Source organism: Dicentrarchus labrax, unplaced genomic scaffold, assembly GCF_905237075.1.
Source record: "Dicentrarchus labrax unplaced genomic scaffold, dlabrax2021, whole genome shotgun sequence".
Lineage (NCBI taxonomy): Eukaryota > Metazoa > Chordata > Actinopteri > Moronidae > Dicentrarchus > Dicentrarchus labrax.
Genome location: NW_026136702.1, coordinates 11900004 through 11912135, shown reverse-complemented (window position 1 = coordinate 11912135; position 12132 = coordinate 11900004). Strand labels below are relative to the sequence as shown.

Sequence of the window (12132 nt, the reverse complement as noted above, 5' to 3'; positions counted from 1 at the left end):
TGTCAATGAAGTGCCTCCAAGCTACTGTTTTTCCCTTTTTTTCCTTGTGGTGTAGACACTGAGGACTGGTTGAGAAATGTCTGCCCTACATTCAAAACTTTATAGAGGCATGAAAATATGTCAAATTACAGGGTTGAAGACAATTATATATAATGTGTACAACATAAAAGTTGAGTGCAGTTCATAATGTGCTGGTGTTGCATTAAGTCGGACAAAAGTAGTCACAGCACTTTGGATAATGCTCTTGGGGAAGGTGTTAGCTGCAAAAAGTAAAGGTCGCTGCAAGTTGTTTCTTATCATTTTCAGCCATTCTGTGCACTGTATTTTTCTTGCTATTATTTATTATTAATAAAGTTAGTACTAGATTTCTGCTTTCCTCCACAACTTGTTATAGGAAATAAAGATGTATTGCGCTCTAAAAGCAAAAAGAACAATTACATAAGGGCAGGCCTGGTTGCAGGTCCTGCATGAGGAAATGCTGATCTCTATATAAGAATGGGAGACATTGGGAGGCAGACGCAGGGTGTGTGTGTGTGTGTGTGTGTGTGTGTGTGTGTGTATGGGGAGGGGGTTACCCTGAGGACAGACCATTCCCCGGCATTTTAATCACTTCATTTACACACTCTGGGTATTTTCTATGCAAATTATCTGAAAAGGTCACACTGTAAAGAAGGATATCTATTCTCTTCCAAATTGTGTTTATAAACAGGAAAAGTCTACAAAGACTGGCCTATCTGTGTATTAGTACAACGTGCCTCTAGGATGAATTAGTGCTGAATACTTTAACAGGTAAATACTTTTAGTGATGGCTTCAGTGTGTCTAACAAGTTTTCTATGTCCTTCAACAAAGGGAGTCCTCATGTGGCCATTTGGGTTACTGCAGTTAAATATTTAAACAAGTTTAAAATCATTACTGTAATACCAGTACAATATGTTGGTACACGTTGACTGGCCAATGGTGGGGAAATGCTTCCAGAAAGTATATACACTTAAATTATGAAAAACAAAACAAAGTGTTTGAAAGTGGTCAGCATGTTTCAAAGAAGACTTTCAAATTCAATATTTCTCTAAACTAAATGTCTAATTAAAATTGATATTACCAAACCTAGCTAAAACAGTAGGTCAGCAAATGGCTGACAAGATCAATTATTTGGCAGCTTTGAGTAATGTCATTGCAAAACCACTGGATGTCACTATCAACAAAGTTCATGTGGGCGAAATTTGAATAGAAACCAAATTACTTGCACTTTGTACTGGAAACCATCCTGAGATTACTTAGAAAGGCAATATAGCTAAAGCCACGTAAGCTGCCTGTGGATGGCCATCATTCAGCAGCCTACAGAAACTTCAGTCACCTTGAGTACTGAATCCTGGCTGCCAACGGGCTGGTGTAAACACAAACAGGAAAACAGACTTTTCCGACTTGATTTACAGTAATGCTTCCAAAAACATGAGCACAAAATGAATATATACCCAAGTTTTTTTTTTTCAAATTTTTTCCAAATTTTATTTGATGACAATATACAAGAACATCTTGAGCACGTAGACCCTCCCTGGTTGTCCGGGCTCACTGTAGAGACAAGAACAGCAAAATTAATACAGGATCAATCTAATGTCTACAGCAACAAACTTTCTTGATAATGTAAGTAATATCAAGACAAACAGCGCATGTTGAGACAAATGTTAATAGTATCTTTAGGTGAGACAACAATCTTGTAGTTTGATGCTTTGTAAAAATAAACAAAGTTATTACCTGAGTTCAAGAAAAGAACACATTCAAATAAGAAATTCACACATTGGCAGGTTTTTACCTCAGCAGCCCCACACTCATACTAAAAACAAACTAAGACCCACATGCTACACCCAAGGTCTGCTTCTATTAACTACAGATCTGAAGCGTTAAAGTAAGTATGTCTGTATAAATGTACACCATAGAGGGCAAAGCCTAATGGATATGCCCATTTTAGCAGAGACAGCGGTACAAAGGACTCAGGTAGAGGGAAAACCTAGAAGCAGGGATTTAAAAAAAACCAAAAAAAACATGGAAGGGGTGGGGGAGCACTGAAGGGAAACTGAAAGGGAAAGTAGGGAGTGACATGCATGGCACAGCTCTATCAGCTTTTGATGTGCAACACAATGGCACACCATGCTTTTTCTGCTTCTATACCTGCACACTGACACCTCATTTCTGCAAAAGAAATCCATGGGAAGCAAAATCAAGAACAAAAAAATGGAACAATAGAATGTTAACATGTTGGAAATTTAAACTAGGACTAGAAAAGATCTCTGAATGGATGTACTCTACAGGTAATTTACCACATTTAGAACCAAGCCAATGAAAAGCAAATTAGACATGGCTGGACCATGTCATTATTTCACAAGCCTTTTGTGCTGTAGCTAGAACTACGTGGGATCACACATAGTCCAGCTAGGCTTTGTAATTCAGAGATCTATTCTAGGTGACTTTAGGCCAGTGACTGCTACCATAGAGGTTACAGGAGAATCCAGGGTTTCACTGAAACTACTACACCAGGATATTTCCTTGATTAGTACTGGATCATTAAGTACTTTTTGACTATAGGATCTCCTAAAACTGTCATTAGGTTTCCAAAACAGGGTCTACAACTCTATTAGTTTTCAGTTCAAGCTAGTACTCATTAGTATCACGATAAGGAATGACTAGTAAGTATTAACCAGTGGGTCAAATCCTTTCATATTTGATGCACCATCTACACTGGGAGGGAAAAGCATTAAGGCTCTGGTTCTCAGATGGGTAGGTGAGGGTGTAAAAAGGGAGGAGTTAACTAGTATCCATCACTTCTGGATTATCTGCACACCGCAGTTAGTCTATTGTAGTCTAGGAACATTTACCTTCTACAGGTTCCGAAGAACATTTGATACAATTGGAAAGATGACAAAAGAAATTAAAAAGAGTAAAAGAGTTATGAAAGACAACGATTAGCAGGGTAGGAAAACAGGTGTGCAATGAAAAAAATAAAAATCAAATGCACTGAATTGTATGATGCCTTCCCCTTACTTTTCTGCAGTCTTATCTTAGATTAGGAAAAACAAATACATTCTATTTCCCCATTGCAAACTATCACAGCAATACTTATTTTAACTTTGTGCACAGAGGCATGAGGAGTATACAAATGTGGTCAGTGACCATTTGCTTGGCATAAAGTAAATGAAACGGTCACGATACCTTTTTGCCAGCAGCGCCCACACTGGCCTTCTTGATGCCTCGTACTTTCTTCATTCTGTTCTTGCGTTCCTTGCGCTGTTTTCTTGAGGTCTTCTTCTTCTCATAGAGACCGTGCTGAGGAACACAAATCGATAAGGGTTTAATTTTATACTACTAACCTACTGATGATCATAATGCTTTCAAATTCATCAATCCAACTATACTAAATAAATACTAATTATATAACAAGCCCTGAATGGCATGCCTTTGCAGATTAGTTTTTGGTATTAGTAACTCAACTATGTCCACATTAACTAAAACTAAACTTAACTAAAATTAATCAAACTCTCTCCAAATGAATGGGATGTTCCCACATTACCCACCAACTTTCCATATCGCTACACATATCAAATTGTACCCGTCACCCGACCTCTTTAATTGTCAAGTGCTGTTCTGATCCCAACTGCAAACTACTTAACATAAAAGTACATGCACAATGAGGGTACATTCAAAAGATGACAACTCTTGAGGAGAGTTAAGAGCCTGTACAATATTAGACTTAAAGTCAAAAATTGTTTCTGATAATAAAACTAAATTTGAGGTCCAGAACAGCTTGCTGCTGCAGAATTTGTAAGATGGGTGACAAAAATACCTTTTGCTAATAAACACCACATTCAGAAAAGGCTCAATTGATCATTGTGAATCAAACCATTCATGTCGACACTTTGTTGAAAACTCACTCTGGCCAGTCTGTGTTTGGGCTCATTCTTCTTAGCATAGTCTAGGGAGTCGTACACCATGGCGAAGCCTGTTGTCTTGCCGCCACCAAACTGAGTCGTGAAGCCGAACACGAACACAACATCAGGGGTGGTCTTGTACATCTTTGCGAGTTTCTCCCTGATTTCAGTCTTGGGGACTGTGGCCTTGCCGGGATGCAGGACATCGACAACCTAAAGAGAAGAGACAGGCAGTGAATATGCGAAGGTAGAACAGAAACTTAACCTCACGATGGCATCAACACAATGAGCGTCGCAAAAAGGAGTTTAAAAATCTTACCATCTGCTTCCTCTGAAGCAATCGGTTCGTCATGAACTTGCGGGTCCTGACTGTCACTGTGTCATTCTGCAGACGGGAGAAGGTAGAAAACGAGGCTCGTTTACCAGACAATATATATATTTCAACTATAAGTCTCAACACTAAAAGCAGAGACTCCAGCTTTTAACTCCAGCTCAACGTTTCCTCGCCAGGTAGCACTAAGTTGTGTCACAACACTAGCAAGCTCACCTCGAAACATAACAGCTTCCATGGTCTCAATGGAGCATGTTTTCTTCACACAGTTTATAAAGTAACAAGACTTTAAACACGCTTGTTCCCTCAACATGAAGGCCTTGCCATGGCCATCAGTGTAGTGCATGCTAACGTTAGCCACTGAGTGCTAGTGGCGTTCCCATGTTGACTGCTAATTTACGTCTACATACAACAGTGTTTTTAAAATAACTGCAGGTTCAAGGAGATTATGTGGTTGATAAAATAGTAGTGAAAACACAGCAGCAACTATACAAGCCCCAAAACAGTGTGTGTGTGTGTGACGTCCGGGTGGACAACAGACAGGATAGCATCAGGATGGTGGCGCTGAATTTCCTCTCATATAGTTTCCTGTTACATCAATATTGACATTTTACTATAATGGAGACTTAGACGATCACTTGACGGGCATGAAATGTGTGCCGATGGGCGGATGGCCTCGATGTTGAACGGATTTTACTTGTAATTTTGCCACAAGACTCACCATCTTGACGCCGGCCTCACTCAGGGACGTAGAAAAGGAGGAAGGACCAGCAGGCGACCGGATTAATGCCTGCAGAAAAATTTAGTAGGCGCGTACTAACTTGCCTGATGTAAAAAAAAAAACGTCAACAAAATTTAAGAACTCGGCGAAATTGTTTTATTTTTATTTCAGTGAACGTGATTTATTACCAGTACATGATAACGATTTTAAAATTCGTTACAAAGAAATATAAATTACCGTTTTTAGGCTAAATGTGATGTGGTCTTTTCCCCGCCAAGACATTTTGTTTCAGCGTTCACTCTAACAGATCAATGAATGAAAGGCACGGACTTTAAAGTCCGTTTGGATGTGTAGATTCTACTTTATTGTACAGTAACCCCAATTACTGTGGATGAAAATGACATTAGAAAACATCACCTGCGGTTCGTCTCTAGTCCACTAGACGTCAGTCATGCAACGTTTTATAATATAGACCATTGACACATACTGTCAATGGTCTACCCATAATATATCATTATATTATACAAACATATAAGAAGCACATTTCATGTATGAAAAGATACAAAATACACATGACCTGTTTGGGGAGGGGGTCCCCAGACACCCATAAACCCTGGCCCCCAAAGGTTTTCAGGTAGCAGTTGGCCAGTTAAGTCTGCACTATAGTGGTTTAAATTCCCTTAAAATTTGCAATCGATCAAATTACCCAAACCAGTTAACATGCAGTGAAACTGGGATGTTGGTTTGAAACCCTTTTTGGACTCGGGGGGGACATGTTGCCTTCTTTGCCCAACTGGGAATCCAGGCTTGGATGTACACACAAAATGCTTACAAAAGGTTTTATTTTTAGTTTGTTAATGACTAGTTGGGATGTGACATTTCAGATGTGGAAAGAGGGCTCCACTCTGGCACAGCATGAATCAGTGTTACTGAGACTAGGATCGTGGTAAAAACACACAGGCTCCTTACTGAGTGAGAATATTGGCCATTAAAAACACAACAGCTCATTTTCTTTGTTACAGAACTTTATTGATCTTGCAGCAATAGTGTCCACTGGCATTGGAGTTTCATTTAAAATAAAGTTATTTAAAATCAGAACAGAAAGTTACAGTAAGTTTGTTTCAAATCTCTTTCAACACACAATGTTAAGCCCTCATTGTCAAACCAAACTGATTTGAAATAAATCTGCAATCTGAATTATGATGCCGTAATATAAAGTTTTTAATCGCCAAAAATGTGCAATGCAAAGTGGGTTCGAGCAAACCCCCTCAGTGTGTTCGTCACCAAACATGCCCAGAAAAAAAAAAATCACAAAGCCAAAAAGAAAAACAAAAATCTTTGATAGACATCATTCAGCCGTTCAGGGATTCCAGTCACACGGAGAAACAAACTTATGAATGAAAAACAGGAACTTAATGGGGGTTTATTTGCCAAGTTCAGAGCTGCTATTTGGAAAGAGCACAATTAGCAGACAAAACTATGACTGTGGTGTAAAGAAAATAAAATAAAAACCCCACCGAATTATTGGGACTAAATGAGCATGTGGCGTTCTCCTTTAACCACATCGCCTTCTAAACTTCAGAATCCCACAATGACATGTACGCCATCACATTTTCAAACTTCACAGCTGCTTGAGGAAGTAACTATGTAGAAAACAAAAAGTTCTTGTTTTGCTCAGTTGCTAAGTAAAATGTCACCTGTTCAATGTTACAGTGAAAAAATAAACATCTGTTGGAAAGTACAAATTGATGACAAAGAACGTTGTTTTAGTTACTGCATCTGATGTAAAGTAAGGCATGGGCAGACATGATACATGAAATGAAGGTAATGTAAAGTGGAATAAGGACACTGGGGACAGATTTGTAAATTAAGGGACAGCATCTATCAAGCCTGATGCAAACAAAGCCTTCTGGTTCTTTGACACTTGTAACAAATCCAAAGGCTTGACAGTGCTCATACCCCAAAAAGATACCCTCAATACTAAGAAACTGTATTAAAAAATAAAATGCATATAAAACATCTGGTTTCTTTCAAGTTTTTCAAAAATCTTCTTGTATTTTACCCAAAATAAACAATTGGGATATTTCCACATTAATCTAAATCTGGTCTGGATATTCAAAAATACCTGACAGATGTTGCCTTTCCTTTCTTCAAATTATGAACGCAAAGCTTTTGCCAACGCAACAAACCAGTTAAGTAAAAGTAACCATCAAATCTGGAGAAAAAAAAAAAGTCTTAACTTTCCTTGGCAGGAGAGAAATGTGTAAATAGTTTTACAGCAAGGTCACGACAGTGATGAATCAAGTGGATTGACATTTTTATACTATACTGAAATGTAATTCTAAATTAAAAGCTTGTTTTCAATAGCTGGATTTATAATTAGCTTTACATAAGAGTGGGAAATACAATCATTTGATTATCACAAAACAATTAAATCACGGCCTGAAAAAAATTGTTTTCCCCTGAAAATTGGAAACTCACACAGGCTTGTGTTGGTGTTGGAAGTCTTGGAATGACATGAAAATCTTCACCTAATTTGCTAAATAAAAACACAGCATCCCTTTTACATACCATCACAGGAAACTAAAAACAGACCAAACAACCGATAGATTGCGGAGCTTTTCAAGTAGTTCCAAAAAAGAAATAAAAATCACTTAAATAACATGCTTAACAAGGGTCTTCAAAACCAAAGACTGTGATGAATATCAAAGCTTTTGACTGATTCTAAGGCCGGTACTAAAAATTACCACTTCCTCCCCCAATTAACTTGGAATATGATCAGTTTTAAAGTGTGCTCTGTTTAAGATCCTGACTCACAGAGAGCTGTAAGATGAGCACTGGACAATGTGTGTGGGTATATAATATTGAGGCCTGCACCCTTGCTGTGTGGTTGTTGATTTGTACAGCAACTGGTAAACATGGATATCTACACAAATAAACCTAGTTTCCAGGAGTTGGCCACACTGTACCTGTATGTATGATACATTGAATCCCCATGGTTTACACACATTACATCCAGCAGCGAGACAGAGAGCTAAAGAAGATGGCTGCCATGAGGGCTCACAACATTGGTTTCTACAAGCCAAGCCACTGGCACGTGTGATGCCAGGTCATTTGCTTTTTGCTGGTGTGGTTCCAGTCTGTTAGATGTCCATTTCAAACTGGGCATCATCACCTTGAAAACAAAAAGACAGCCAGGTGTTGAGACATGTCAGAAAGAGGTTTTATTGTAATGGTTGTTAAGTGGAATAATTACATCACAACAACAACAACAGAGGGTGTGTGTGTTTTGTCAAATGTTTTCGGTAACGACACCAATAAAAACTTTCCCTATTACATCAATTGGTTACTCAGTACTTATATTAACTCTTACCGTTTGTAGGCTTGCCATCGTGGTTCTTGATGTGGTTGTTGGCTTCATTCTTCTGGTTCTCTCTCAGGACATTTTGGCTGGTCACTCCAGGGATGATGGGCAGGTGAGCTGGGGGAGTCTGGGCAATGGGAGAATTGCGCCGGTCCAGTAGGAACTTACGGTCATAGATGATCCGGGTTCCTGCAACAAAGACACAATTACAAAGTTTCAGTTATTCACACTCCTTTCGTGAGAAATGTAGGCGCTATCAGAACGTGTTGTGACTCAGAAGACTGGCTTTCACCCAGATGGCCCTGATTCAGGTAAGCATGTCTACAGGCATTTAACCTTCTTACAACAAGTATTCTTTAGTAAAACACTTTCACCACTTATTGTTACCGTCTGTTCTGTGATAGATTCAGGGCTTCAAGTCCCACTAAAGATGTTCCTCATGCCCCTCATAGGAAGCCAGGAAAACATCCAAAGCAGTTAACCTATTAAATCAGTTTAACTACGTGCTTTCCACTCAGTTCTGTTGTGAAAAAGTTGAATACCTCTCAAACTTCCACAGTTTATACACACAAGGTTCTCCTCCTATGCTGATAGTGAGAGCAAGATTCATGGTATGGCTTTAACTGACAACTTTGCTTCATGAGTTTTTCCCTTTTCTGGTGCTCCACATGCTGTTTGCTTTCTGAATAAATCTGATTAACCTCAATCGCGATGGCATTGCTGGCATCGCAGCACTCTGGTTTATTTATTGTTCCCACATTAATCACATTTCACTGACCTTTTTCACAGCAGACCATTTTGACTTGTCACGGCAGAAAAGCGCAGGTGGAACTAGTAACAATAACGATGGCTCAGTCCCGAAATGAGTGCAATGCAATGCAGCAATTCATTTGATCAGTAACACCTGCGTTCAGGTCTAAAACGTCTGCTGTGGGGGGAAAAAAAGGGTGTTCAACACTAGTTTCACATCATAGTGTTCCTCTGGTTATTTGTGCCCCCCACAATGGCTCTACTGCTTTAATAATACCTATCCTAAAAGTCTCAGACTACACGTGTATTTTAATTGGATTGACTGGTTGATAGAAACTCTATGGGCAAATATTTTGTTATTTAATCATAATTTTTCAAAGCAAAAATGCCACAAAGTCTTCGTCTCCAGCTGCTCTAACGTGCTGCTTCTCTCTGCTTTATATGATTATAACTAAATATGTTAACTAAATGGGTTTGGTCTGTTTGGACAAAACATGACATTTGAAGAACTCGCCTTTGTCTTCTCAACATTTCTCACAATTTTCTGACCTTTTATGGACAAGATGATAAATCAATAAAACCAACAAACGAAATCCCTTGATAGAAAGACTCTTTATCATTCCTATGCAGTTTCTGTAGAAATATAAGGCATGTCAGTAACACAGTGTTGAGACAACAGTGATATGTATACAGTATCCTTGCTAGATTTATTCTACTTCCTTATTTTGAGTAGTCATATGTGGGCTGAAATGAATCATAGCAATCCTACCAAACAATATGATATAAGTATTTGATTTAAACTACAGGTTCTCACATTCATTTTTTGTCATGGGTATGTCTTCACCTTATTTAAATATAATAACTAATAGGTAACAATGCATTTATCAAATCAATGCGCAGCAAACCAGCCAATCAGTGAGCAGCTAGAGAGCACGGGGGCGGGGCTAAGCTTTGTTTTTATTTTGAACGGGATGACAAGGCAGCCTAGGCCACAGAGACGTGAACAGTGGAAGGTCTGGTGACAGCACAGAAAAAACAATGACCCCTCCATTTTCTTGCAAAATATGACAACGCAGACGTTAACCCCCCCACTTACCTCCGGGAGTGGTAGAGAATAAAGTGCCTCCAGGGGTGGTGCAATAATCATGAGGTAGCTGCGTTGTGTCGTTGATCAACACCGTCCTGGTCGGGATGGCCCTGCTCTCGCTAAGCTGACGACTGGCCGACATTTTTCAGCGCCGATTCGATGACAAATGAAGCAGCTACAGAAAACTGTGGTGTTTTTTTTCCCGACGGACGGTGGAAACCAGGGCCGTTTCCCACTCTCTTTTATCTTCCCTAAAAGCTTTCTTGTCTTTCCTCTCGTCCTCCCAGCCGTCAGCACCGTCCCCTCCCTCGCCAAGGCAGGAAGCACGACAGGCTGCGGGCGGATATGAAGTCAGCGAATGGTGCCATCCTACTTTTTTTTTTAATGCTTTGAGAAACATATCTGGATTTGTGTCTGGAGTGTTTTTTTTTTGTTTGCAGATTCTGCAGACTGGTAGAAAACAAACTGAAGTCACATGTGTTACAGTGGATCTGGTCAGATTTCCATTCATTCACATACATCTTTCACAACATGAGTAATTGGCCTCATATTAAACCTAAATGTTCTTGTCATCCTTTGCCAAAATTCAAATTGTCAGTGCTGCCATAACATAAGGTTTTAAAGCAAGCAAACAACAATTTGCAAGAACTAATAGAAAACAAAGGGACCAAATTATTTAAATATATCCATATATTTATACTTTTTTGGGTTTCATAAATGTAGCCTTGCTGGCAAGAAGCTCAAATCAAACCCACTGGTTCGATTCGGCATTTAAGTGATTCTCGTAATGTTTTCCTAATGATGTTATTGACAAGATTTCCAGATTTGTAAGATGGAAAACGATTAGGATCCAAATTCTCTTATTTGCAATTTAAAGAGCAAACACTAGTTTAAACTTTTTGACCAGACCAGATCAAGATCGTTTTAGGCACATTTCTGTGCCTAAAACTCTCTGAACCTTGTTATATGCAAACAACTGTGTTTTTTGTGTACAAATGCTCAGAATGTTTTTGGTCCATTCACTAATGTTCCTGACATGCAGTGAGTAATTAGAAGTCACTTTGATCTGATGCAAAGACACAAGCCATATAATGTGAGATCTCGGAGTTCCAGACTATATTACATTGCAACTGAGGTTTAATTGTACAATTACTGGTTAGTTAGGGTATTTAAGACTTATACAGGGATGACACTCACATCCTGCATTTCAATGGACATAAAGGCATTGTGGAGCTTTTGTAATGGGAAAAGACAATGTTGTCACTCCTGTGTTATTAATAAATTCAATATTCTGCCCAGTACATTGTTTGTAGTATTAAGTCAGGGGCATATATGTTGTAATTATTCAAAGCTTTAGTGATATAGTCCAGAACTAAAAAAATCACTTCTTGACGTTCCCTCAATAAATAAATATTGCACAGGTATGGGAGTGCTTTTCAATTATTTGTAGTTTCATGCAACATTTTATTTAAAGATTGGGCTGGGTGATGTAGTCTGTGAGGAAAAACATATGATGGCCAAGTAGGCAGATCACTCATATATTCAGAAGACTGTATCAGTTAACACCAATAGAGCCTTTAATACTTTCATAACCATAATACCACGCATCATGTTTTCATCAGTAGTGAAAGAAGATATTGTACTTGAGTAGAAATTTCTTGGTAAGTTACTACAACTTGTATTTTGTTGTTCAAGCCTGTGTTTTAAAATGAATCAAGTATAAGTCATGGATTTAAAATTGTTTAAAATACAAAAGTATTATTATTCAGAATAAATAATATTAGTAATATTTTTATTGTGATATTCTTCTTTGCCCTATTGCTGCTGTGTCAACCTGAATTTCTCCTAAGGGGGATAAATAAAGGAATATCTTATCTTATCTTACTGAACAATAATTATTGATGCATTTTGCCTACATCACTTCAATGTTGCAGCTAGTAATGGTGGAGGTATTATTA

General features: G+C 38.5%; 2 protein-coding genes across 3 annotated transcripts; both read right to left on the bottom strand.

The window, feature by feature from the left end:
* Positions 1-1478: 1478 nt before the first annotated feature.
* Positions 1479-5073, bottom strand: rps24 (ribosomal protein S24). Of its 2 annotated transcripts, XM_051427323.1 has the most exons (6): positions 4974-5073; positions 4241-4306; positions 3925-4134; positions 3206-3319; positions 2168-2188; positions 1479-1570 (listed from the first exon to the last, which is right to left on the bottom strand). In XM_051427323.1, exons 1-5 carry the CDS (start codon positions 4974-4976, stop codon positions 2183-2185), a joined length of 399 nt encoding a protein of 132 aa, XP_051283283.1. In that variant the 5' UTR covers positions 4977-5073; the 3' UTR covers positions 1479-1570; positions 2168-2182. The 2 variants fall into 2 exon arrangements, with proteins under 2 accessions (XP_051283283.1, XP_051283286.1); XM_051427326.1 differs by lacking the exon at positions 2168-2188.
* Positions 5074-5980: 907 nt separating this feature from the next.
* Positions 5981-10503, bottom strand: eif4ebp2 (eukaryotic translation initiation factor 4E binding protein 2). The gene is made up of 3 exons (XM_051427340.1): positions 10184-10503; positions 8347-8526; positions 5981-8148 (listed from the first exon to the last, which is right to left on the bottom strand). Exons 1-3 carry the CDS (start codon positions 10314-10316, stop codon positions 8117-8119), a joined length of 345 nt encoding a protein of 114 aa, XP_051283300.1. The 5' UTR covers positions 10317-10503; the 3' UTR covers positions 5981-8116.
* Between the last annotated feature and the right edge of the window lie 1629 nt (positions 10504-12132).

Coding starts and splice junctions, on each gene's coding strand:
- rps24 (XM_051427323.1), bottom strand. Junction 4,135..4,240: donor TGCTTCAGAGGAAGCAGATG/GTAAGATTTTTA, acceptor TCTTCTCTTTAG/GTTGTCGATGTCCTGCATCC. Junction 3,320..3,924: donor CCAAACACAGACTGGCCAGA/GTGAGTTTTCAA, acceptor TGTGTTCCTCAG/CACGGTCTCTATGAGAAGAA.
- eif4ebp2 (XM_051427340.1), bottom strand. CDS start 10,316: ATGTCGGCCAGTCGTCAGCTTAGCGAGAGCAGGGCCATCCCGACCAGG. Junction 8,527..10,183: donor ATTCTCTACCACTCCCGGAG/GTAAGTGGGGGG, acceptor TCTTTGTTGCAG/GAACCCGGATCATCTATGAC. Junction 8,149..8,346: donor CGATGGCAAGCCTACAAACG/GTAAGAGTTAAT, acceptor TTTGTTTTCAAG/GTGATGATGCCCAGTTTGAA.